Source organism: Podarcis cretensis, assembly GCF_951804945.1.
Source record: "Podarcis cretensis genome assembly, chromosome: 6".
In the NCBI taxonomy this organism is placed as follows: domain Eukaryota; kingdom Metazoa; phylum Chordata; class Lepidosauria; order Squamata; family Lacertidae; genus Podarcis; species Podarcis cretensis.
This window is the reverse complement of record NC_137175.1, coordinates 43,488,567-43,514,253: the sequence shown is the minus strand read 5'-3', so window position 1 is coordinate 43,514,253 and position 25,687 is coordinate 43,488,567. Positions and strand designations below refer to the sequence as shown.

Genomic DNA, 25,687 nt, shown 5'->3' with positions numbered 1-25,687 from the left:
CCAGGCTTGAGGGAATGCCCAAGGTTCCCAGAAATAAATAAAAAAAATTAGGAAAAGAAGGACCCTAGGTTTTGGGACACTCAATAGCCCAATGAGTTCTTGGCATCCTCCATTGCAACAGAATACTAACTGACTGTTGGGGATGGGTGGAATGCGAATAGAAAGTAGTATCCTGAACAGGAGCATTCTCACTGCATCACTTGTTTGATTATTTTAAGTCCCCAAACAATTCACAGGGGACTGATCATTTTTTTTGTGATCTCAGAATGCTGGATGACTGTTAGAGGGTGTGTGATGATATTTCTTCACATTTTTCTGTGTCATCTTAAAGGGTATAAATGAATGCTTGTAGAATTAGAAGATATTCCAAGGGTCATAGAATCATAGAGTTGGAAGAGACCACAAGGGCCATCGAGTCCAACCCCCTGCCAAGCAGGAAACACCATCAGAGCACTCCTGACATATGGTTGTCAAGCCTCTGCTTAAAGACCTCCAAAGAAGGAGACTCCACCACACTCCTTGGCAGCAAATTCCACTGTCGAACAGCTCTTACTGTCAGGAAGTTCTTCCTAATGTTTAGGTGGAATCTTTTTTCTTGTAGTTTGGAACCATTGCTCCGTGTCCGCTTCTCTGGAGCAGCAGAAAACAACCTTTCTCCCTCCTCTATGTGACATCCTTTTATATATTTGAACATGGCTATCATATCACCCCTTAACCTCCTCTTCTCCAGGCTAAACATGCCCAGCTCCCTTAGCCGTTCCTCATAAGGCATCGTTTCCAGGCCTTTGACCATTTTGGTCGCCCTCCTCTGGACACATTCCAGTTTGTCAGTGTCCTTCTTGAACTGTGGTGCCCAGAACTGGACACAGTACTCCAGGTGAGGTCTGACCAGAGCAGAATACAGTGGCACTATTACTTCCCTTGATCTAGATGCTATACTCCTATTGATGCAGCCCAGAATTGCATTGGCTTTTTTAGCTGCCGCGTCACACTGTTGGCTCATGTCAAGTTTGTGGTCAACCAAGACTCCTAGATCCTTTTCACATGTACTGCTCTCAAGCCAGGTGTCACCCATCTTGTATTTGTGCCTCTCATTTTTTTGCCCAAGTGCAATACTTTACATTTCTCCCTGTTAAAATTCATCTTGTTTGTTTTGGCCCAGTTTTGGCCCAGTTCTCTAATCTGTCAAGGTCGTTTTGAAGTGTGATCCTGTCCTCTGGGGTGTTAGCCACCCCTCCCAGTTTGGTGTCATCTGCAAATTTGATCAGGATGCCCTTGAGTCCATCATCCAAGTCGTTGATAAAGATGTTGAATAAGACTGGGCCCAAGACAGAACCCTGTGGCACCCCACTAGTCACTCTTCTCCAGGATGAAGAGGAACCATTGATGAGCACCCTTTGGGTTCGGTCAGTCAGCCAGTTACAAATCCACTGAGTGGTAGCATAGTCAAGTCCGCATTTTACCAGCTTCTTTACAAGAATATCATGGGGCACCTTGTCAAATGCCTTGCTGAAATCAAGGTAGGCTACATCCACTGCGTTCCCTTCATCTACCAGGCTTGTAATTCTGTCAAAAAACGAGATCAGGTTAGTCTGACATGACTTATTTTTCAGAAATCCATGCTGACCAACCCTAACCCCCTGCAATGCTTGATAGTATCAGCTTGCAGCAAAGTGTTTTTGCCCCCTCTCCCAAATATTGTTATAGCTGCTAATCTCATATGGCTATTTACAACCATTGGGCACAAAAATAAGTGATAAGATCCTAGGGGATACTTACATGACCAAAACTAAGACCATCTTATTACCCTTTTTTCAGTTGGTGACAACTTAAAAACCTACAGGTACACTTACCAGTCAAGTATAAATAAAGCTATTATGAATGAAAAGCTTGCAACTCATTTATGGGGTATTTATCTTCCCTCTGAAATAGCTTCTTCAAAGTGAAGTCCCAAGCAATCTTTACTCTTCTGACCCTTTGAACCCAAAGAAAACCAAGTCCCCTAGGACATGCTCAGGCAAGTCCTAAAACAATGAATGTGTTCAGATGAGTCACTTGAACAGCGGAGTCATTCAACTAGTACGTACTGGAAATTCTACCTGTTATGAGGGGAAAAACTGCTCCTTTTCCCTTATGGGGTACCCAAGAGCCCATGTAGAGTCCTTTTGTAGGTTCTCTATCGGTAGGAGAAAATACCAGAGACCAACCAGAGAATATTGAGAAGCAAAGCAGCTAGTCAGCCTGATCTTTATTAAAGCTGTTGCAACAGGGTGCTACCCTCTCCACACACAGGGGGGGGGGGGAGGGACCCAGAACAAAGGTGCATCTGCCCTTATACAGTCATACCTCAGGTTACAGATGCTTCAGGTTGCGTGTTTTCAGGTTGCGCACTGCGCCGAACCCGGAAGTACTGGAATAGGTTACTTCCGGGTTTCGGCGCTTGCACTTTGCGCATGTGCAGAAGTCCCAAATAACAACCCGTGCATGCGCAGACATGGTGCTGCGGGTTGCGAACATACCTCCCGCACGGATCACATTCGCAACCCGAGCGTCCACTGTATAGACTTTGAAATTGCCCACGCTCAAACTCCAGACCTCCCCCAGAAACATCATACATACATCACAGAAGGTGTGTAGCCCAGGACCACCTCCCCCAATACATCATACATACATCACAGGGGGTGGTCTAAAACAGAATCCTGAGTGTGTTGCTTATCTCCTGTCTGCCATTTACCTGATTGCATTATCTGGGTTTTGGCCACTCTTCTGTTGCTATAACTACTTAATTCCTGAACCCAGGACAAATGGTCACCCTATTCACACATTAAATGTGCCCTTAAGGCAGGATTTGTGAGCACAGACACTTGGGAGATTTCCCCCATTTCCTTTGACCTTGCAGAGAAATATTTGAGGTCATTTTGGGAGAGAGAAAATGGTTTTCTGTGGGTTTCAGACATGTGGTTTACATATTTGTATGTGTTTGCTTGGAACATTTGTGAACATCTATTTTATTGGGAAGTACATCCATGTGTCTAGTGTTTTATGGTTTTAAATTGTGGCCATCATGTTCTGTTAAGCTAAATATATTTTTTAGCTGTTTTAAAACTATTTTCTGAATTCTTAAACTTCAAGTGCTGTTGTGAGCTCTAAGAGAAAGTCATAGTTATACATAGATGCCATACTTTTTGCCAGCCATCATTTACAAGGTTATGCAAAGATCCAAACCTGGTTTAGCCTACTATTAGTATTCTTTACTGAGCACCATGGAAAATCCAGCTGGAGGGATTTACTTATTCCGTCAGAGGTTAAGAAACATGACATGAACTGCCATTACTCCTAGCCTGTTATTTTAAACCCCACCACTAGGATATGCAGGTCTGTACATGTTTTATAGTTATTTTGAAAACTGCCACATTAGAGAACAAGGCTGTCAATTCAGTGCATGAAAAACGTCTTCCCTTAATTTCATTCTGAAATATTGGAATTTGGATGTAATCCTTTTTCTATTTAATGAATTAATGTGTACATACTAAGTTTGTGTCTATACATAGGTTGCATAGGTTTTTAATCAGTTCGACTTTTCAGTCTGATTTGTTTAAATCTGATAATACACAAGCCATAGATCTACTGAGATCTCATGCTTATCATTTAGTAGCCATCTCATTTAGCCTCTAGATATCACAGTCTCTCCACAAGTTGCAATATCCATACCAAACCCAACATTTGCAATAAAGCTCATGTCCATGCATGCTTCATATGATTTACTTCAGAATAAATACCATAGGAGAGAGCTCTGATACTGCCATTTTAACTGGCTGTTTATTGTAAATGGTGCCACAATAAATAATTCTGGATTCTGATTTAGGGATTTTTGCTATCTCATGCTTTCTTTGCTGGAACTGAGTGAAAATAAAGCTTGCTGATTTGAAAGCTCTGCATAAAGCATACTGTATTTTTCATAAACACTTGTGGAACTTTTCAGTTTATAGGATAAACTGTATTTATATCATTAGCTTTAGGCACTAGTACATTCAGTTGCTTGCCCCAGCCCTGCTTGCTGACCAAGTTAACCATGATTGGGTACTAGTTTAATGACTCAGCTGTTAGTGTTCAAGTGACTCATCCTAACACAGTCACTGTTTTAGGGATTTGCCTCAACATGCCAGAGGGGACTTGGTTATATTAGGGCTCAAAGGGTCAGAAGAGTAAAGACTGCTTGGGACTGCACTTCGAAGAAGTTGTTTCAGACACTAGTCTCTAGAAGAAGAGGAAAGATATCTAGTTAAGGTGCAATAAATGAGGAGTTGCAGGCTTTTCCTTCATAATTGCCTAATTTATGTTAGACTAGTAGGTGTTGGATTTTTAAAAGTTGTTAACCAAACTTAAAAAATGGTAATAGGGTGGTCTTAGTATTAGACATGTAAGTATTCCTAGGATCCTATTATTTAATTTTATGCCAAATGGTTTTCTAAGACTTCTGAATAGTATCTGTTCTGGCATAGTTTTGTGTGTGCTTTCTTTCAGACTAATTGATAAATCTTATTTTGGATTTAGGCTTGTATTGAAGATAGACAGCTACTTCACTGCCAAAATGTCATCTTCCACCTCTACACAATATCTATCACCAGAGAGTGCCTGCAGAACATCACCTCAACAAGTCAAACAGGTAACCTATTATTATGACTTTTTTGGGAGGAGGGGTTTGACTGAAGCCTGGGCCCCATTTTAATTCCTGGATCCAGCATGGATTCTATTGCTGGAATAGCCAGGCCAGCCTGCTAAAGGCCTGCTAAATATGGGTCCTAAGTGGAACAAAGGGAGTGGCTCCAGTCAGAGGGCAAATGGGAGGGCTACCCTCCCTCAGCTGTCTGTTAGAAAGACAAAAGGTCAGATTTGTATTATTTGAACCAGAAGGTCAGACTGGAAAGGCAGAGAGAGAGAGAGCCATGTTTCATTTGGCTTGAATCCAAAACTGTAGGTATGTAAGAAGCAATACCATTTTTGGCTGTTAATGCTGTGAACCCCTCCATCGTAGGCTCAGGTTGTATATATGTATAAATACAGGCAACGACTGATTTACACATGTCGAATTGATGTGCAATGGGACGCGGGTGGTGCTGTGGGTAAAACCTCAGCACCTAGGACTTGCCGATCGCATGGTCGGCAGTTCGAATCCCCGCGGCGGGGTGCGCTCCCGTCGTTCGGTCCCAGCGCCTGCCAACCTAGCAGTTCGAAAGCACCCCCGGGTGCAAATAGATAAATAGGGACCGCTTACCAGCGGGAAGGTAAACGGCGTTCTGTGTGCTGCGCTGGCTCACCAGATGCAGCTTGTCACGCTTGCCACGTGACCCGGGAGTGTCTGCGGACAGCACTGGCTCCCGGCCTATAGAGTGAGATGAGCGCACAACCCTAGAGTCTGGCAAGACTGGCCCGTACGGGCAGGGGTACCTTTACCTTTACCTTTAATTGATGTGCAACCACACATGCATCACGGCGACCCAGAAGTGGCTGGAAAAGGGGGTGTAACACGCAGCAATATAGATGGAAGCGGGAAAGACAAGTGCAGTCAACAGTGGGTGCCAATCAAGCAGGAAGGAGTTCAGCTTCTAATTTTATTTGCCATCAATGACAACTGGCTTTTCCATTGGGATTTAGTTCCCTAGTATATTAATTTAGAAGTGGTACTATCTATCTTAGTTCCCAGGTAATATGATTAAGCATGTTTGTTTATTCTCATTGCTGGGAGAAAATATTGAATAATAAAGACATTTGAGTTAATGGCCATATATTAGCTGTCAAATTTAGTATCCTGGGGAGCTGAGAATAATCTAATCTTTATATCCAATTTGGCTATGGTGGAGTTCTTAGGGTCCCAAGTGAAATACATTGAGGTGGTTCAGGTGTTCCTCTTTGAAGTTAGAATGAAATGCAGAGGGCAGGGTGTCTTAAAATGAAGAAATCAACCCATATGACAGAGGCCCCTTAAGTTGGAATCTGGAACTATTCTCTCATTTAATTATTTGGTTGTGTATGAGCCTTGTGTTTGATTACTGTAGCACTGAACTTTAAGTGAGCTTAATTTGTGTCCTGCTGCCCGCCAACGGTTTCAAAAGCAGGCATGCAGTTTTGATGCTTCCCTTGGGCTTGATTTCGGAAAACACAGGAGTCCCTAAATGGTTGGTCTTTTCAATTTGTAGTGAGAGCGCTGGAAAACAGTTTCCAACAAAATCCTGAGCTAAAGATGGGTAACATTTTGGAATTTGCAGTGCATTTGCTGCCTGGGTACTGTTGGGAAACTGTGTGATTAAAAGCTGTTGGTGACACAGAGCTGCATAACTCCACAGACATGTGGGAAAATGGTAGTCAGTACAACCAGTGTAATTTTGAAACTGGTCTAGAATGACTCTAGGTTGCTAACTCCCTTGTTCTGCCCGCTTAGCCTGAACATATCAACACTTCACCTTTGTCTCTCATTTTAGCATTGGGAATATAGAGGGTAATGAGGTGTTTAATACAGACGAATGGGCCTTCTTGCTTCAGGCATTTCATTGTTTCAGCCTTCTGAAAGCTCTCATATAATGTTTCACTTGGAGTTGATATAACATAATTGTGGCCCTAATTGGGTATTATGACTGCTGCAGTGAGAGAGGGTGGGGAAGCAACATGTGTGTTATGATACTTGGGATTTGTATGTTGCTGTTACCTCTCATGCTCGTTCTCTTTAAATCTCTCTTTCTCTCCCTGGTAAAGTGAAATGTATGATTTACATTGAGGTTATGCATTGTTTGTAGTGACTTCATCTCCTTAGAATTATTTGTTTCAAAGGTGCATTGGTGGGGATGGGACATTGCAGCTGTGTGTTTCAGGCTTGCATGCAGCATTTAGTTTACTGTTCTGGGATAGTTATGGGCAGCATTTAATCTGTCACCTCACACAAGTTATGGAACATGGCTTATAGAAAACTCTCTTTATCACATATCTTAGCTACGACCAAAACCGCCACTCCTGAAGATTCTGCGAGCTGCAGGTGCTCAAGGTGAAACTTTCACACTAAAGGAGGTTAGTTGATACGTACACTCTGATGTATTGGCAACAGTTTTGATGGTTGCCTTATTTTATGTATTTCTGTGCCACTCTTCAACCACACCTAATATTGCTGAAATGCCCCCCTTTGACTTCATAGCCCAAACAAATGAAGTTGCGAACACATTTTGGCTCACCCCTATTGGAAAACCCCTCTCACTTCCCAGTTTATGCTGTTGAAACAGGAAAGTGTAATGGTAACTTCCACAAAATGAGGACTGTGCATATGGTCTTTGAATTATATATGCTGTCTTATGCTCCCTAATATTTACTTCTTTTTGGTGGTCAATGTGTATTTGACACAAGCGTTTGCCACTTTCAGATGCTGTTTCATCTGCTCGCTTAACATTTCCAGTTTGCTACCTTTTGATTTCCTTCTGGTGATTGATATGCTGCTGTGTGTAATTTTGCAAGTTTATTCTGGATAATTTAGTTGCTAGAATGAAATGTTTCTGCTTCTTCCCAATAACCTGAGTGAGCAGTGTTGGTGAAAGTGGTTTTTTGGGGGAGGGGGAGGGTGTCCCTAAAGACTATCCATAACTATTCTTAATAATGCATCCCCTAGTTTGAGCATGGAGGTTGAAATATGGAGGGGCAGATTTTGGTCTCAGCACTTCTGAACCTTTCATGTGAAATAGGCACATCCTTATTGCCATGGGTGTGTGTTTTATTCATCAAAAGGTTTTTTGAGCTGCCTGTTGCAGATGCTAAAAGAGCAGCAGCTTTTTTATTGTTGAATAGCTATTATAAAATGATTTAGGGCTATCGGTCAGTATTAAAGAGTGGGAGGGAAACTGCATTAGTTGTAATCCTGAGAGACTGTTAGAAATGTTTATTGTTGCCAATTGAAACTTGAAAGTTTTTGAATTATACTTTTTTATTTTCTCTCATTTCATTGGAAATGTCTTGTCAGCTAAACCCAAGACACCCTGTGAAATCATTTATTTTAAGATGAAAATGCAAAGTGTGTACAAGATTAGAAAAATGACACTAGCTGTGATTTACAGGGGTATCCTGTCAGCTAGGAATTAAATGCAGTGGCTTTTCATTAGGAATGTGTCAGATATTCCTGTAGTGCTCCGTGACTTATTTTAAACACTTATGCATTTAAATAACTTATTTAGCTTCTAATATTTTTGCAAAAAACAAATTGAATACTTTGAATGGAAGGGGTTTTAGTGTTAAAATGTTAATTTGCCACACCAGACTACATTTAGCGCAGTAAGGGCTTGTCCCCCAGCAGTGGGTGGAAGCTGCTAGTAGTTGTTCATTTTGCATTTATCTTCTCTAGGTGAGACTCCCCCCTCCCTTTTGCTGGAGACAGAGAGGGGTGACTAGGCTTTTATGCTTAATGTATTACATGAGGGATAGGCTCCACTTGTGTGTTATATACTAGTATGTGGCTGCACTACTTCAGTTGGATCTGGTTTGCAGTTCAAGAATTATCTGATTGCAGGGTCACTGCCTTAATTTTAAACTTGCAACTCTCACACAAGCAGTGGGGCTCTGTGTCTATTGCCCTTATTTCTGAAGGCAGCCCTGTATCGGGAAGTTTTTAATGTTTGATATTTCATTATGTTTTTATATGTGTTGAAAGCCACCCAGATTGTCAGGGGCAACCCAGCTAGTTGAGTGGGGTATAATAATAATAATAATAATAATAATAATAATAATAGTAATAGTAATAGTAATAATAATAATTTAATAATTAAAAAAGCTGATTGGGAATACTTGACCTAGATGCTGAATCTGCCACTGTGCTTGAATGCCCATAGTATGGTTTGGCTTCTGAAGGGATGCAGTGTATCTGAGCAGTGTTTGGGACACCCATGGGAAAGTGGCCCTAAGCTTCTCAGGAGGAGGTTAGGGTATTTGTAACAAACTTTTATTACACTGTGAATATATATAAAATCTTCTCTGATGGTTATAATGACAACTACTTTACATCTGCTTAATACAGAATTCCCAGCTTTTAAAAATCTACCTAATACAATAAAATAAACATTGAGCGTATGTATTATTTACATATTACCGTCTCCTGCATTATAACTAGTGCCACTTTCTGTTTACCACTGTTAAGCTGTAGTCCAGGGATGGTGAACCTTTGAGCCTCAAGATGTTGCTGGACTCTGATTCTCACCAGCCCCAGCCAGCATGGCCAGTGGTTAGGGATGATGGGCGTTGTAGTCCAGCAATGCTAGAAGGATCAGTGGTTTCTCAGTCCTGCTCTAGACTGGTTATATTTCCAGACAATTTAAGGTCCACAGATATCAATGTTCAGATCTACAGTTGTGACATCTTTGAGATCCCCATATATTCAAACTCCAGCCAGTGGGGTTCTAATTAGGGAATGAATATGGACTATAAAAACTACCCATGTCTGTTTATTCTGTCTTTCCTATTTCCCCCCCACAGTTGCTGATGCCTTAAGTGGTTTGCAGAGTTATCCCTGAAGTGCTTTCTCCAGCGCTTTGAATGCAAACTGCTTTCTAAGGGGAGAGAGAAATGTTCCCGTTTTACAAATGTGCACATTTTTTCGCGGTTTGGATGTGGGAGTTCCATTTTAGCTGGATTGTGGAGTTCCGTTTAGAGCTCATATAACTCCGATTCTGTGAACCCCTATTTTAAAACAGTTACGTTGGTTGTCATTATGATTCCAGGCCCAGTTCAAGGTGGTAATTATTCTGATTTTACTTATCAACCCTATGACCCACTTGCACAGGCTTCTCAGCCCACTTGTGTGCCACGACCTGCAGGTTGGGGAGCACTTGATATATATATATGACCCTCTTACGCCACATGGGTAGCTGAAAGATAAAGGACTGAAATTAGAGGAATTAAAAGTCTGTTGTCTCAATTGCCCCATTAGCACAAGCATTCCTGCTTGCCAGATGGAGTGATTCCCCCTCTCCTCCCCACCAGTATTATGGGGATTCTCCTGACTATCTAGAGTGGAATTGGGGCAGGAGAGGATGGGAGAGCCCTGTTGCACTTGTGGAAGCTCTTGTGCTCCATTCTGCTTGCTCCCTGTATTAGTTGAATCCAACCCTCAGTATCTACGTTGGTTCAAAGGATGTGATAAGCTTTAATTCATAAAATAAGAGAGCTTTAATTCATGAGATGGGTGGGAGCCATATAAAATTACAACAGTGTTTTTACTGACTAGGAGCACTATTTTATAGGAGCACTAATTTTATAATGAATGATTTTAGAGTGTTGTGTTGTGTTGTACTGTTGTACTGTTTTATTGTTGTTAGCCGCCCTGAGCCGGGCTTTGGCTGGGGAGGGCGGGATATAAATAAAAAATTATTGTTGTTGTTGTTGTTGTTGTTGTTGTTGTTGTTGTGTGATGTTATTTACAGAGGAAAATGTTCAACAAATGCTGAAACAGTTGTAATAGAGAACAATCCTTACTGGTTTAATTCTTGCTGCATGTCTTATTAAGTTTTTTTTTTTTTTAAATTTGCCTAGCTTGTACATTACCTTGGGGAGTATATCTCAAAGAAGCAGCTATATGACAAAAAACAGCAGCACATGGTGTATTGTGGAGGAGACCAGCTGGGGGATCTTCTAGGTTGTGAAAGCTTCTCTGTGAATGACCCAAGGTAGGAAATCTTTAAAACATACATAGAGTAAGTTTCCTGTGTGTAAAGCAACTTTCTAATCTATGGTCCCTCTTCAGCTTGGGTGGTATAGATAACTCGTGACACAAGTGATCCCTCCTTCCCCTTTGAGCATAATGTATTTTAGGGGTGCAAGCATCTAATTGAAATCTACTGTATTTGGCCATACATGAACAAAAGATTTTCAAAGGGGAACTCCAGTGTGAAATAGCTAAATAAAAAAATCATCCAGAAGTTCAAGCCTCTTCATTTGGGATTGAATGGAGTCATTGGATTTTTCACACTTCAGATGTTGATTAACTCAGCAGTGCCTAGTTGATGGTTTTATTGCCTTCCACTGCTCTTATAAATGGTTATCATATTTGTCTCACGAACTTTCCACCATAAATTAATTGCCACTTATTTGTATACTTTTTGTACCTTATTTCCCCAGCCTTATCACATTTGTATATGTAGCTGCGGATGAGGGTTACGCCATGGATATGATGAAGTAGACTTTAGTATCTGAAAGCTTAAGGCACAATAAATGTGTTGGTATTTAAGGTGCCATAAGACACTTCATTAAATAGACTTATGCTGCTTTTGGTCACATACAGCAGTGCTGCTTTCGAATTCTTCTCCATATTAAAACAAAACCGCACAGCAAATAGAAAACCAGCATGACAGGGAGAGAAGTTGTATCCTTGCTCTGTAACTTACGTGCTGATTTTTATTTGCAGGGAGTTTTTAGAATGGGGAGAGGTGGTCATTCAAAAACTGACTTCTGCCTAATGACCTGCTCCATGCTGCCACTTAACACCACCTGGCTATGTTGCATATGTAGGTCAGACCTTGAGGCCTGGAATAGGACAAAATGCTAGCCTTGCATGCATTTTGCATGCAACCAAGCCTCCCAACGATACTGCATTTTTTGTTATTTATTTTGTCTACCCGAGGCCATTACAAAAGATAAAATACATAAAACAGAATAAAAGCAGAACAAAATACACTATACCACTAAAATAAATATTAGAACCAGATGTTCTCTCAGATAAGAGTTTGCTGCCTGAAGAACTTAACTTCTCACCCCCACAAACTTTTCTCCTTAAAATGGCCACTCTAAAGGCAAAACAGGGCACTTTCTCAGAGGTATGGGGGCACATGTCCCCTAATAAAAAGTTAATCACATGCCCAATTGATCACTCAACTGGGGTATTTAAAACTTTGAAGAAAGCTGCTCTTACATCCTTGTAGCTGGGGCAAACCTGTGTGTAGTGGGGTAAGTCTTCAGGCATGTTACCTCCGCATGGGCAAATGCTCTCTTCGTAGGGTAGCTGGCGATGGTGTCCTTAAACTATGGCCGAGCACCTAGACGAGCCACAGAGCTGTAAAGGCTTTTCTCCGTTTTATATTTGTGATACTGTTAAACTGAGGGTGAGGAGTCTGATAGGGTAGTTTGTCATACCAGGGGTCACATTTGGACAGACATGCTGAAGTGTGATCACAAAAATCCTGCTTTAAAATATGAGATTTCATGTGACAAGATGTCATCTCACAGTCGTAACAAACTTGGAGTCCAAAGAAAGGCCATACATCTCAATAAGTAATTAAAGACAAGTAAAATCTACTCTCCTGATGATCCCTTTTAGAAATTGCTTGTCAACCCACCACAGCTAGATTCCTTTTAAAGGGAAAAAATGCATTGTTAACCTAAAAATCTTTGAGATACTTAATTGTGCTTGCACTCTAGATAGGGTGGCAACTGTATGAGTTAGGCTTATGAAAATTTGCAGGCTGTGTTGGCTGTTTCTACTTTCTTTAAAGATTAAGTGGAAGGGTGAGAAGGTTTGATAAGTGTGATAATACCACAACCTGTCCTATGAATGAACTTAACTTTAAAAATACATACTTTTCCACAGACCAGTTTATGAGATGCTGAAACGGAATGTGACTTCTGTTACTGTTACTGTTACAGGTAGGTTTCATTTTATATTAGCCAAGTTTATGCATTGCTGTATAAAATTTAATTTTGGTAAGTAAAAGCATGTAAAGTCTGCTGATGAAAGTATTGAGACACTACAGCCTTCTCACACCCCTGACACATTTTGGGCAATAGTTTCAAGACTTAGGATGATGAAATTGTTAAATACAGTTGGTGGTCGTTTGATTTTTTTTTCCCTGAATGAACTTAATTTATTTCAGTGGGTCTGTTCTGAGTAATAGTCAAACACAACTCTGTGAATACAGTTGAGAGAACCTTCAGTCCAAGTGAAATCATTGTGGTTAACCCTTTATTTATGGTATTTAAATACCATCCATTCCTCTGGCTAAAGTTCATTTATCTTTCTCTGGATTCTGCTAAATGGATGAACTAGCTTAATTTCTCAGCAGGGAATAGAATCCCAATGGTTATCTATCACTGAGATTTAAAAATGAGCCTGTGGCCCTCCAGTTATTGTTGGATTCTTGTTCAATCTTCTTAATGAAATGGAAGTTGTGGCCCCCTAAAAATGAGGACCACAGGTTTCCCCATACCTGATGCATACTCTACCATTGGTTTATTTCCAGTTCTTATATTTTGAACAGAACACGTGGGGTATCAAATACAATTTTTCATCTTTATTTGTCTGGCAACTTAACAAAAATTTACTTGTGGAACTCTTCCCATGCCCCCTCATTTTTGGCAAGGTCCTCAATTTGCTCACTCTCTGCCATTTGGGGGGAAATGATTTGATTTATTTTATTTCTATGCTGTGTTTCATTCAAATGAATCCAAAAGTGGCTTACAAGCAAGAAATAATAACATGATAGAACATAATACAGTCGTACCTTGGTAGTTGAACGGCTTTGCTCCCGAACAAATCTGCTCCCAAATGCTGCAAACCCGGAAGTGAGTGTTCCAGTTTGCGAACGTTTTTCAGAAGACAAACGTCTGCGGCTTCCATGACTTCCGGTTGAGTGCAGGAAGCTCCTGCAGCTAATCGGAAGTCTTGCCTTGGTTTTCGAACCGTTTCGGGAGTTGAATGGACTCCCGGAATGCATTAAATTCGAGAACCCAAGGTACCACTGTAGCTACTTAACAATATTTGTTCCAGTTAGTTGGCAAACTATATCCTGCAAGTAGTGGCTGTATTCACCTCGTATGAAATGGCAAGCATAGAAACACAAATAAAATGTGAAGGAAAACCAATTTTTGTAGTGATCCTCTCCACTCTTGATAGTTGTGCACCAGTTTTTCATTAGTCATTTAAATTCAGCCCGAGCAAATCCTGCGATAAACAATTATTGACGGTTCATTCTTGTAATAGTAATTCACACCTAGGTGACAACCATGGGGATATCCTCAGGTTGAATTTGAGTAGATCCAAAAACAAAACTGACTTTGCAGAGCCCTTGTATTGTGCATGATAGTAGCTATTTCCAACACCCAGTGATTTAAGGCTTCAGAACTTTTCTTCATCACTTTTGTGGTGCCAGTTGGCCATATTTGCAGGCAGGTAAAATTGGGAGTTTCATATGAAATGAAAATAGTAGCTTCAGAACCTTGGTAGAATGAGAAAACTAAACTTTGTTTCCCCACTTCTCACAGTCCTGAGGCTGCTATGGCTTCCCCACTGTTTATATAACATACACATTTTTGTTTGCATTCATAACGTTTTACATCCAGCTTGGTTTTTATTCATAAGGTGTGTTTTGGTGATGTTCTCTTGGAATTTTAATGAAGATTAATTGTGGCATAGTTCTTTATTTGCGCACTATTGGAAGTCATTTGCACGTTCTTGAGTGATCCACAGAATCCTTTGAGGAGCAAACAAGTGGGCTTCTACTACAGTAGAAAGGATAGCTTGGCCTGGTTTGCAGATAATGCTAAGCTATAGTTTGTTTCTCTAAAATTTGATTTGTTTTCTAGGTTCTCTTGTCTTGCACCTTTATAGTTTGGTGAGTGTCTTGGGCTGGGAGGCCAAATTATGGTTAAGGAAGGGTGCTGGGTTCATGTATATCACTAAGCTATAGTTTTAAAAAATCCAAATCCAAGTATGGTTCCTTGGCAGTAAGCAAGCCAGTTAAACTGCTGGGCACAGTTCACACATAATGCTAAACCGTGGTTTAATAAACCATAGTTTAATAAAGTCAGGATTATATACAAACCACTCTGAGACTTCTGAAGCCATCCTGAGTTCAGTGGGCATCTTCTTCACTTGCATTGGAGATGTTTGTAGAATCAAATGGGTGGCTCAGAAGAACTCAGAGGGTGACTCTTGAAGCCCAACAAAGTGGTATTGGGGAAAATATAGAAAAAGTGAACTTTCAGAAATTTATTGACGCTACCAAATAAAATCAGAAGAGAAGAGATGGCCTGAAAAATTAAGAAAACTATTAACAAATTAACAAGCATTTAAAGGCTTGAACAATCTGTGCACTTTGGGCATTCTGACTCCAACTTTGGCCACAAATAAATACACAATAGAATTTCAGTGCATGAGTATTCCTAACCGTAGTTTTATCCCTCCAATTTTGTTATTGGCTAATTACAGCTAATTGATTTGAGTGGATTTGCACATTTCAAGTCACTGCAAATATCACTATTGAAAGATGGAATTCCTGTGAAGTGGCCCTGAATCATCATTCTCTGGCTAGAGAGCAGTTTTTCAGTTAGTCTCATTTGTTGCTAACCTATCTGTTTCTGGTTTATTGGACCATTTTTGGAAAACTACTGTAAATGCTCACAAGCAGGGTGGATTTGATTTAAACCAAATCGATTTAAATCATGATTTAAATCACTAGTCAGATTTGATTTAAATCATTTTTTAACAGAAAGACTCATTTTTGCTGATATAATCTTAATATTTACAACCAGATGAAGATTTCATTTTTGGAATAATAAATGTTCAGAGTAGTTTTTACAGTTATATCAAAAATTACTGATTTGGTTATACTTTTAGAAATACATAGATAATTATGAAATTATTGTAAGGTTTAATAAATTAACTGTTTATAGGGGCTATATCTCCCAGCAACCCTGGCTTTGGATAGGCTGGCCTTCCTTTTTCTAGAGGGGAGGAGAGAGACAGTTGGTAGGTCTAGGCTGGAACAGGCTTGCAGAAAGAACAGACCGAGGAGAAACAGGCTGGTGGAAAGCTGGAAAAAGGGAACCAAGGACTGGAGCAGAGAATTTCAGGGATTCCTGCTGCAGGACTGACGTTCCAAGCAGAGACTTTATTGTTTGGACAATGTCAGGCGAGTCCTGGGAAGAAGGGCCTGGAACCAGTGAACTCTTATAAGTTGACTGGCAAGCACTTCAAGGTCTCGCCAAGTACTTACAGGTCCCAGTTACTATTTCCACCCCCCCACCCCCGGATTTGCTTCTATATTCAGGTGCCTATTCTGTACAGTTAAGTGTTCATGCAGTTGTTGGAACCCAGTGGGATTGAGAAGAGGTTGCCAGCCCTGAAGTGCCTTCAACACTTGTCTCAAGTCTGAGTTGCACAGACATGCAACTTACTTGCACAATTATTATGCAAAGATCCCAAGACTTGAGTATTCTGCTCACAAGGTTGCACTTTCATTTTTACTGCTTCACACTTAGCTACTTGTGCAGATCTATTCCACTCCAAACAATCTATTCATTGAACCTCTTGGAACTTAGCATTTAAGAGGTAAGGGGTTGATTCTGTGTATATAAATTTGCAAAGGAACAATGGGATTAAGGATTTTTCCTCAACTCGGTATGCTTATTTTATAACGTTTTTCCTGTGAAGAAAAGGCATGTTATCTCTGCAGACACAAATTCACACTTTTGAGAACTGCAAAAACAAGCATCTGTGATAATAACTTCTCGTTAGAAAAACTGCCCCAAATAATCTTACAGAAACCTCTGGAAGAGCATGACATTGTGAAATGAATTAATGGAATTCATTTACCAAAAAAGTTAAACATCGCATATAAAGCCTCATGCTACATAATTAAAAACAAGCCCTTATTTCCTGATGGATAATAGCATTTGGACTATAATGTAACTTTAAATAGAAGATTATCTTTGGAAAGCTTTTTCCTCCAAAAGCATTTTATTTTTAAAAATCCAATTTAAATAAAAAATCTGATTTATTCATTATTTTTTTAAAAATTGATTTTTATCTACCCTGCTCACAAGGATGAAGGCCTTGCTGGAACAGATCTTCCTTTGTAGCAGTGAAAGGACTAAACTGTCTCCCTTGCTGAGCATTAGCAGAAGTAATGAATGGATGGGCATTGGTACATTTCTATGTGTTGGTTAATAAGCTGGTTTATGTATCTTGAGCAAGGTGTTTTCATGCCTCTTCTGTGTTGCTTGAAAACAGAATTGGAGCCTGGGATCTAGAACCCCTTTTCTATTTCCCATTAAACTTGCTGTTCTAATGTTGAGGCGCTTACAGCCGTTTGACACTTGAAAGTGCTAGGAAGATGTGGCACAGAGTGCCATGTAGGAGGCCAGAACATGAGCAGCTAAAGGGTCAGGAGCTTGAAGGCGCATATTCCATTCCTCAAGTGTGAATAGCATAGGAATTTGAGCAGGGTTTTTGATGGATAGGACTATATGCCCTCATCTTTAACACTTCTAACCCTACAGCTGCCAAACCTATTTGTTGGTTGCTTGTCAAGGGACCCCTCTGTGTTGTGAGAATGGTTATTACCAGGGAAGGTTTTTTCTTTCTTTACCTGCTGTCTAGATGCTGCACAGAGACTTGCTCTCGCAAAGGATCAAAGCACGAATAATCCAAGTCAAGAACAACTGAAGGTAAACCCTGATGGGTGGTTTCTTTTGTCGTACAGAGTTGCCCCTTCTCTGTACCTGTGCACGGTGGACTGCTAGAACTTTTGAATTTCTTGACAGGTGGGCTTCTGCCTTCCTCAGAAGTTTTGGGGAGTCCACAGACCAGGGACAGAGTGACCATTCTCTGTTCTCTACCTAACAGAGTTCCATTCTCTGAACATGTTTACTGGGGTGTAACACTTCCTGTCCTCAGTCACACCAGCTTGTGTTGTCAGTATTCCTGGATGGGATTTTTTGAACAGAGGGTGATTTAGAGTTACTTAGTAGTGTCCTTCTTTAAACGCTTCTAATACCAGGCAGGTCTTTTTTTCTGGTACTATTGTTGGATACATTTAGGCCAGCTTGAGAAAGAGTTATATGATTTGTGATGGAGGTAAGGAGTTAGATGTCACTAGTAGATAGCAGCTTTATTTATTTATTTTGCTGGTTTATAACGTAGAAATGCTTCTTGATATTACCAGATTCTTGATTGGTTAATATGCTTTGTTAATTTTGCTTTGTATGCTCAAACCTTGACACTCTTAACTCCTCGGTGTTGCTCTGCAACTGGTGACTCAGAAAGGAAGTGTTACATCCCTGTGTCTCTTTAAGACCTGTTGGGCTAATGAGTCTCTCTCTCCTTCTTCCTTTAAGCAGAGTAGCACAGACAGAAATTGCACTTATGGGCGAAAAGAGAATGAAGTTGACACACCTGCCTTGTCTGTCTCGAATACGTTCAAGGAGGATAAAGGTGAGTACAAGTCTTTGAAGCTGATGAAAGCCATGACTGCCACAAGATGAGTTCCTTTGTTCTACATTTGGCCAAGATTTTGCTGTTCTTTATTATATTCGGATCTGGGCTCTATTCTCAGTATTGCTTCCGTTATATGTGATCATATGCACAGGTTCAGACTTTACACATTGGTCAACAAGCACTAAGAGCACAGTTCTCTGTTCATCTCTGTTGTAACAGGTGGGTTCTTTATCCTCACTAGAGTCCTTCTGCACATTTTGTAGAAATGTGTGTCCTGTCAGTAGTATTGACTAGTGGTAGATAGGGATGTGCCTTTTTATTTAAAAGTTTCTTTGGATGGCAGGACAGGAGCTTAATCTTATGACAAGAGCTGGGGGCAGATATGATGCATCATCATCATCATTTTATTTGGATGCTGCCTTTCCGTAGTTAAAACCATGTCCAAGGTGACTTACAACATGAAAAGATTTACAGAAGTATTAAGGAGTCATACACAATAAACAAATCAAAAGGTATGTGACAAAATTGAACAATTCCACCTAAGTCATAATAAGATCTAACAAAAAAAGATACAAAAATATAACACCAACAAAAACTCCCAAAGAAATCTCCTAAACCAGTGGTTTTCATCCAGTGGGGTGCCGACTTGGATTATTCGTGGCCTCTATCCCTCTTTCCTTCCCTTGCTTTCTGATGTCCTCTTATGTCTCTGCCTCCTAAAGGCTTGCACAGCTGTTTATTGCAGTAGCTCTGGCTCTAAGCTCCGCAGGCGAATGGTGCCTCGGGGGCTGGTCCTGGGGTGCTGGTTGCGAGGAGCTGAGATGACCTCAGAGTAAGCAAGTGGGCGAGGGAGCCCAGTCAGCCAGTCCACCGGCCCTTGATGTTGGGAACAGACAGACAAGTCCCAGGCCCATGTGGAGCAGTGTGAGGAGGCACCTCTCTTTGGGGCAGGGGGGACAGCTCAAAGACCAGAGCAGCAGCAGGAGAAGGGAGAGGATGCTGAGGGAACACTCCACAAGGGAGGGTATTGGAAAAAGGGTAAGAGGCTGCCAGCTTTGCAGGCAAGGGGTGACATAACTGGGCTCCTGAGGTCCACAGGAGTGCTGCAGAAAGAATGTAGTTGGTCAAGGGAGCTATGGACTCAAAAAGGTTGAAAACCTCTGTCCTAAACAATACTCCAGCTCGAGAATCTACATCAGCCTCGGCTTTTGTAGTTGGAGTCACATGGTTTAAAAACATCCCGCTCTGATCATCTTGTCTGTGAGTCCTTTGATTTTAGTTGAATTTAAGGTGGGAAACTGTTACAGAAACAACAGCCCCTTATCAAAATTGATACTGCATGTGAGCAAAAGTGAGCTTGAAGGTCCTACAATCTGTAAAATCTTTAAGGAATGGCAGAGAGTCTTGCTGGGTAGTCATTTAGTTATTCCATGGGGAAGGTGGGTGGCTCAGTAGTAGAATATCTGTTTTGCATGTAGAATGTCCCAGGTTCAAGCCTTGGCATATCCAGGTGGGTCTGTAGGGGAAGACTCATGGTCTGAAGCCCTGGATATCAGCTACCAGTCATTGTGAACAACATTAAACTTGATGGAATGGTATGACTTGGTATAGAGCAGTTTCCTATGTTTTGAGAGTATCTACATGCTTTGCTCTGCCTTATTTCTTCATGCAAGTGTAGCCGATATGGTGCCCTCCTGATGTTGGGGATTATCACTCACATCAGCTATTGTTCATTCTCCCTGGGGTTGATGGGAGTTGGTGTCTACAACCATGTTGGATACTCCTGCCAAAGTACTTCAGGCAGAAGGATATTAATTTGAGAGTGAGCTGTGTCTCAATGCGTAGGATTATCAGTCAGTTCAAAATAAATACATTTTAATCTGAACTTTGGTTGTTTCCTATAGATAACCTTTCAAAAGAGCAACCCACACTGGATTTGGTGCTTGAAGAGTGGGATGTAGCTGGTCTTCCATGGTGGTTTTTAGGGAATCTGAGAAACAACTATAAGTCTAGAAGTAATGGCTCAACTGATATACATACGAATCAGGTAAATGTTGGTCGACATTAATTCCTGAGTTCTTTATAGGCTCTTTCCAGCTCAAGCTTTCTTTACTGCTGAGACTCTCCATAGTTTGACTTTGCTGATGATGGGTAGACTTCAGGAAAGAAAGGGCCTGCAAAATATGACTTGTGAAAGTAGTGCAGGGTAAATGGCACCTGCAAAGACTTTGAATCATCCATTTGAATGCTGTTGAACTCTGCTGAGGGCTCATCATCGAGCCTACGTAGTGGCAGTGAAGCCAGCAAATAAAGCATACGTTGCTGCTTCCATTACATTCTCACTGTGCCATCCAGTAGAGCTTTTCCAGGTTGTGCAGGGCCTTTTACGGTCTGGCTAGAAGGAGGTGACAACAAATGGTAGCTTGCTGTGACTGGTTTGCAAATCATTTTAAGGATAAAATTGCTTGCATCTGCCAGGACCTTGACTCCACTGTTAGAGCAGTTGAATCTCAAGAGGTGTCCAGAGCCCTGTCGAGTCCTGTTGTATTGGATGAATCTATGCCTCCTAAGGGTGGCAACATGAGAGCATGTTTTTACGATGCTCTACCAAGTTGTTCTGGCACCATGTCTGATTCAGTGGTGAAGGAATTTTGCAATATTGTATACTGTAGCTTTATTCAGGCATCATTGAATATAATGAGAACAAGTCTTTGTAGATCAGTAAATGCCATGTCTGTCTTCTCTTTTTGCTCTAGGATGTAGACACCACCATTGTTTCAGATACCACTGATGACTTGTGGTTCCTCAATGAAGCTGCTTCGGATCAGTTTGGTGTTACAATCCCAGCTAAAACAATTGACTGTGACCATGCCAGTGAAGAAGGAAAAGATGGCAGCAAAACTGTAAGTCCCAAGAGCAAAGGAACTGAATGGTGCTTGTTCCACCAAATGAGCATGGATGTTAAGCTGGAAGTGTAAGCCATCAGAGCACTAAAGAGAACCAGTGTTATGAGAGCCAGTGGTGTAGACTCGTAATCTGGTGAACCGGGTCCGTGTCTCCACCCCTCCACGTGCAGCTGCTGGGTGACCTTGGGCTAGTCACACTTCTCTGAAGTCTCTCAGCCTCACTCATCTCAGAGTGTTTGTTGCGGGGGAGGAAAGGAAAGGAGAATGTTCGCTGCTTTGAGACTCCTTAGGTAGTGATAAAGCGGGATATCAAATCTAAACTACTACTACTACTACTACTTTTTCTACAAGTGTGTTCCTAGACTCACATGTGCGCCACCAGCACTCATCTATGATCAAATACATCCTGCTGAGATATTTAGGATGTTTTGCTGGTGTTATGACATGCGTTTGTTATGGATGTGTTGTTAACCCTTAATTTTATGCCTATAAGAAGCTCTCACACAAAGAAATAAAGAAAGCATAGTTTATTAGAAAATAGGAGTCACACAGGAAATATAAATATGCTGCTTTAGACAGCAAAGTTAGTCTATGCTGGTAGCAAATTACAATACATACACACCCTAATTAAGGAGTAAAAGATACCTAACTTTTCTATAAGGCCCACAGAAGCACGGACATGACAATTTTGCAATAAACCAACACTAGAAAGGGGGGCGGGAAGGAAAGTACCGTATTTTTCCCTCTATAACACGCAGATTTTTTCTCCTAAAAAGTAAGGGGAAATGTCTGTGCGTGTTATAGAGCGAATGTGTGGTCCCTGGAGCCGTTTGTCCCAAGTGCATGGCAAAAATCATATTGCGCCGTCACGGAGGAGAGGAGGCTGCTGCTTTCCTGCATTCTGCCTCAGGGTCTTACTGCCCACCCTGTTCTGTTTCGGTTGCTGTTTGCTCAGACGGAACAAAGAGCAGTGAAATCCCCTCCCCTCCAGGCAAGTAGAGAGGAAAGCAGAGCGTCCCTGCTTCGGTGCTGCTGCTGCGTCTGGGGACTCGGCAGGCAGCGGAAAACATGCAGATGAGAGAGAGAGAGAGGGCTGGCTTGAGTGCGTGGGTGGACTTTTGCCTTCCTTCCCCCCCCCCCCTTTAAACCCCTCTCCTGCATTCTTAGCCAGCTGCTTCTCCGCACACCCCTCTCGTGCTCCTTGTCCCTTCTATATTTTTCCTTCCCTCCCCACTTAAAACGTGGTTACAAAGCACGGATCCACATGGATCCTCAGGATCTTTGCATTGGGTCACCCCAAATTCACCATCAGATCACATAGCATGTCCATGGCTACAGCCTGCCCCCCCAAAATCACGCACCCACTGTTGCCTGGGGCTGCAGTGGTGCAAAAATGTGGTTACAAAGCATGGATGTACATGGATCCTCAGGATCTTTGCATTGGGTCATCCCAAATTCACCATCAGAACACATAGCATGTCCATGGCTACAGCCTGCCCCCCCAAAATCACGCACCCACTGTTGCCTGGGGCTGCAATGGTGCAAAAATGTGGTTACAAAGCATGGATCCGCATGGATCCACATGGATCCTCAGGATCTTTGCATTGGGTCAGCCCAAATTCACCATTAGAGCACATAGCATGTCCATGGCTACAGCCTGCCCCCCCAAAATCACACACCCACTGTTGCCTGGGGCTGCAATGGTGCAAAAACGTGGTTACAAAGCATGGATCCACAGGGATTCTCAGGATTTTTGCATTGGGTCACCCCAAATTCACCATCAGATCACATGTCTGTGGCCACAGCATGAAGCACAAAAATGATACATCCACTGTTTCATTCAGAATGTTTTTTCCCTTGTTTTCCTCCTCTAAAAACGATGTGCGTGTTATGGTCAGGTGCGTGTTATAGAGCGAAAAATACGGTATACCTGTCCTTAAGGCAAAGCAGAAGTATGCAGAGGCTGGGAGGTACTGGATAATTTCTGTCCTGTTGGAGCTATGAGAGCTCACTAGCCTTGGACTCTAATGTTTTTTTCATACATTTTTGCCAATGCATACCAGTGGAGAGGGGAGGGGGCTGTGAAATGAGTGGTTCTTACAATTTCCATAACCCCTTCCAGATTTTCCTGCCTATTTCTCACCTTGCCCATCCTGCTCCTGTTTGCTTAACAAAAAGATGAAAGATTTGTGATCATGAGGATTTATGTGAACCTCGGCATCTGTCTGTGGTCTACCTTTAAATCACCTCACCATTGTGCAACCATATATTTGCATGTGTTCATCTTTAGATCAGATGTGTGTGAACTCAGGATATTCCTGAATTCCTTTCAGCAGGTGATTGGGATCAGGCTTGTTTCCTGGTTCATGGTGATTTTTGTGTCATATTATAGTTAAGCCAATCTTATACTTAGGCCATGATCTACAAAGATAAACCATATCATAAATTCAGATTCACACACCTTTTGTCACACCAGTTCTGCCATTATCTTTAGTAATCTGATGGCTTGCACTTTCAGTGGTTTATTTTTCTTTTTAGCAAAGGTTTCCATGCAATGTCATGGGCTTGTCACATTGGATGACAGTTCCCTCTGTGATTCATTTCATGGTAATAGATGGGTGAGAAGCTCTCCATATTTCAGTAGTTCGCAGGATTTTCAGCAAGTTTTTAAGACAAGAACAACTTGCATAAAAAACAACCTGCAGATTTCCCCCTCAAGAGTAATGCATGATTACGTGAGTCAACTGACATACTCGTTATTTAATCTGTTTTACAGATGGGCAGAATCTGAGAGCCATCATAGACTAGCAGCTGATGCATACCATTTTGGCTATGGGACACTGGTCTTGCTTTGTGATCTTTTGCGAGATGCAATTTATTCCTATTCTCTAGATAGCAGTGATGACATGGGGGTTGTGAGGGGAGAATACAGTCATTAAAAGTGTTGCAATGATCTGGCGCAGTGGCTTTCAATCTTTTTGACAAACCACATTCATTCTTCAGCTCCCCTGTTGGATACAGGGGAGTCCACACTTACATGGGGTTCCATTCTGGGCCACCACACACGCTACTGGCCTCATCCATTTTCAACGCACGTGTTAGCAGGAGCGCTTGTGCTAATAGCACACAAGTGGGCTTTTAACCTAGTGCTTGCCAAACTAAAGAATATTTCCATATTGCTGCATTTTAAATTTAAATGTTGGCCCTGGCTGCAAGGAATTCTGGAAGCAGAAGGAATTAAGTAGCAGGCAACGTTAGGCCAAAACAGGCATCAGTTGACCATAATTGCTGGCAGTCATAGGAGAATGCCATCAGTGTTGACACCTGCTTTGATTTTACAGTTTTACATCTTTCTTTTTATCTAGATTGTTTTATTTATTGCAAGATTTTTTGTTGTTGGGCAGCATGCAAATAATGACAGTAAAGAAGTGCTTTCTTGGGGGGGGGGGGGAAATGCACTTATTTATGGCCATACATGTTCCTTTTTGTTTTATGTACTTTTTGCAGGTGAGTGAAGCTGAATCATCTGATGACTTTGAAGATTCACAGTCCTTAAACAATGATACAGACAAAGATCCTCCCTCCAAGGTAAATGTACTTGAGGCTTAATAGCCCTAATTTGGCTACAAAGTTGAGTATCAGAAGTTAGAAGCATTTTTTTATTCAGGTAATTGAAGTTCCTTATTGCATCCATAACAACAAAATACAGTGCATCTTTTTGTCCCTTTATTGTGTTTAAAAGGGCAGATGTGTCAAATCAATTTGTAGGTTTTATTGGACCATGTGAACCGGTGGTAATTTAGCTTGTCATCATCCAAAGATTTAGCTAAGGAAACTGAACACAATAGTTTCCATGATTCAACAGTTGCAGTCTGCTTAGTTGCAGGCTTTCAGCCTTCTTACCATTTTCCCATTCTTCCGATAACTGGTTATGGGTGTCAGGGGCTCAGGAGCAGAGGCACAGGGAAGAGAGGAGATGGAGAGCGAAGGGGAAGAATCCGAGGGGAGCGTAGGAGAAGAGGACAGTGGACCGAGGGATTCCATGAGCCTCTCCAGCGAATCGGAAGATTCACAGAAGGGGGCGCCAGTGGCCAGGGGTAGGGGGTTCCCAAGGGGAACGCCCCAGGAGCAAGGGGGCAGCAGGGACTCCCAGAGCAGTAGTTGGAAATCAGGACCAGCTTCCCCACCAGAGCAGAGTGGGGGGGAAGAGTCCCAAGGATCGGGGCCAGTGCATTCCCCACCAGGGAGAGAAGATGAGGCAGGGCTGACCACGCCTCCATCAGAAAGTCGGACAACGGAGGGGAGGTCAGATCCGGCCAGTATCCCGGAAGAGGGAAGCAGTGACCGAAGTAGTGTAACGGTTAGGAGAAAGGTCACTGGGTTGGCGCGAGAGGCAAGTTCAAATGTACAGGAGCGTGGGACAGCAGAGAATGAGGATTGGGAACCGGGTCCTAAAGCCCGCAGGAGGCAGGGGGAGGAGCTAAGCGACTCAGCGTCGGAAGAGTCCAGAAAGGGCAATGCCCCAGCGGGCAGGAGGACCCAGAAGAGGAGA

At 41.9% G+C, this 25,687-nt stretch overlaps 1 protein-coding gene across 3 annotated transcripts in view; it reads left to right on the top strand.

The window, feature by feature from the left end:
* MDM4 (MDM4 regulator of p53) overlaps window positions 1-25,687 on the top strand; it is a 33,233-nt gene that overhangs the window by 1,553 nt on the left and 5,993 nt on the right. The window contains exons 1-10 of one of the 3 annotated variants that reach the window (XM_079982372.1): window positions 1,995-2,017; window positions 4,555-4,666; window positions 6,985-7,059; window positions 10,555-10,688; window positions 12,605-12,660; window positions 17,393-17,460; window positions 18,133-18,226; window positions 20,134-20,276; window positions 20,986-21,132; window positions 24,643-24,723. In XM_079982372.1, the coding sequence (XP_079838498.1) occupies window positions 2,010-2,017; window positions 4,555-4,666; window positions 6,985-7,059; window positions 10,555-10,688; window positions 12,605-12,660; window positions 17,393-17,460; window positions 18,133-18,226; window positions 20,134-20,276; window positions 20,986-21,132; window positions 24,643-24,723 (918 nt within the window). In that variant the 5' untranslated portion in view covers window positions 1,995-2,009. Of the gene's footprint in view, window positions 1-1,994; window positions 2,018-4,554; window positions 4,667-6,984; window positions 7,060-10,554; window positions 10,689-12,604; window positions 12,661-17,392; window positions 17,461-18,129; window positions 18,227-20,133; window positions 20,277-20,985; window positions 21,133-24,642; window positions 24,724-25,687 lie in introns of those variants that run through there. The other 2 variants (XM_079982371.1, XM_079982373.1) reach the window with 2 other exon arrangements.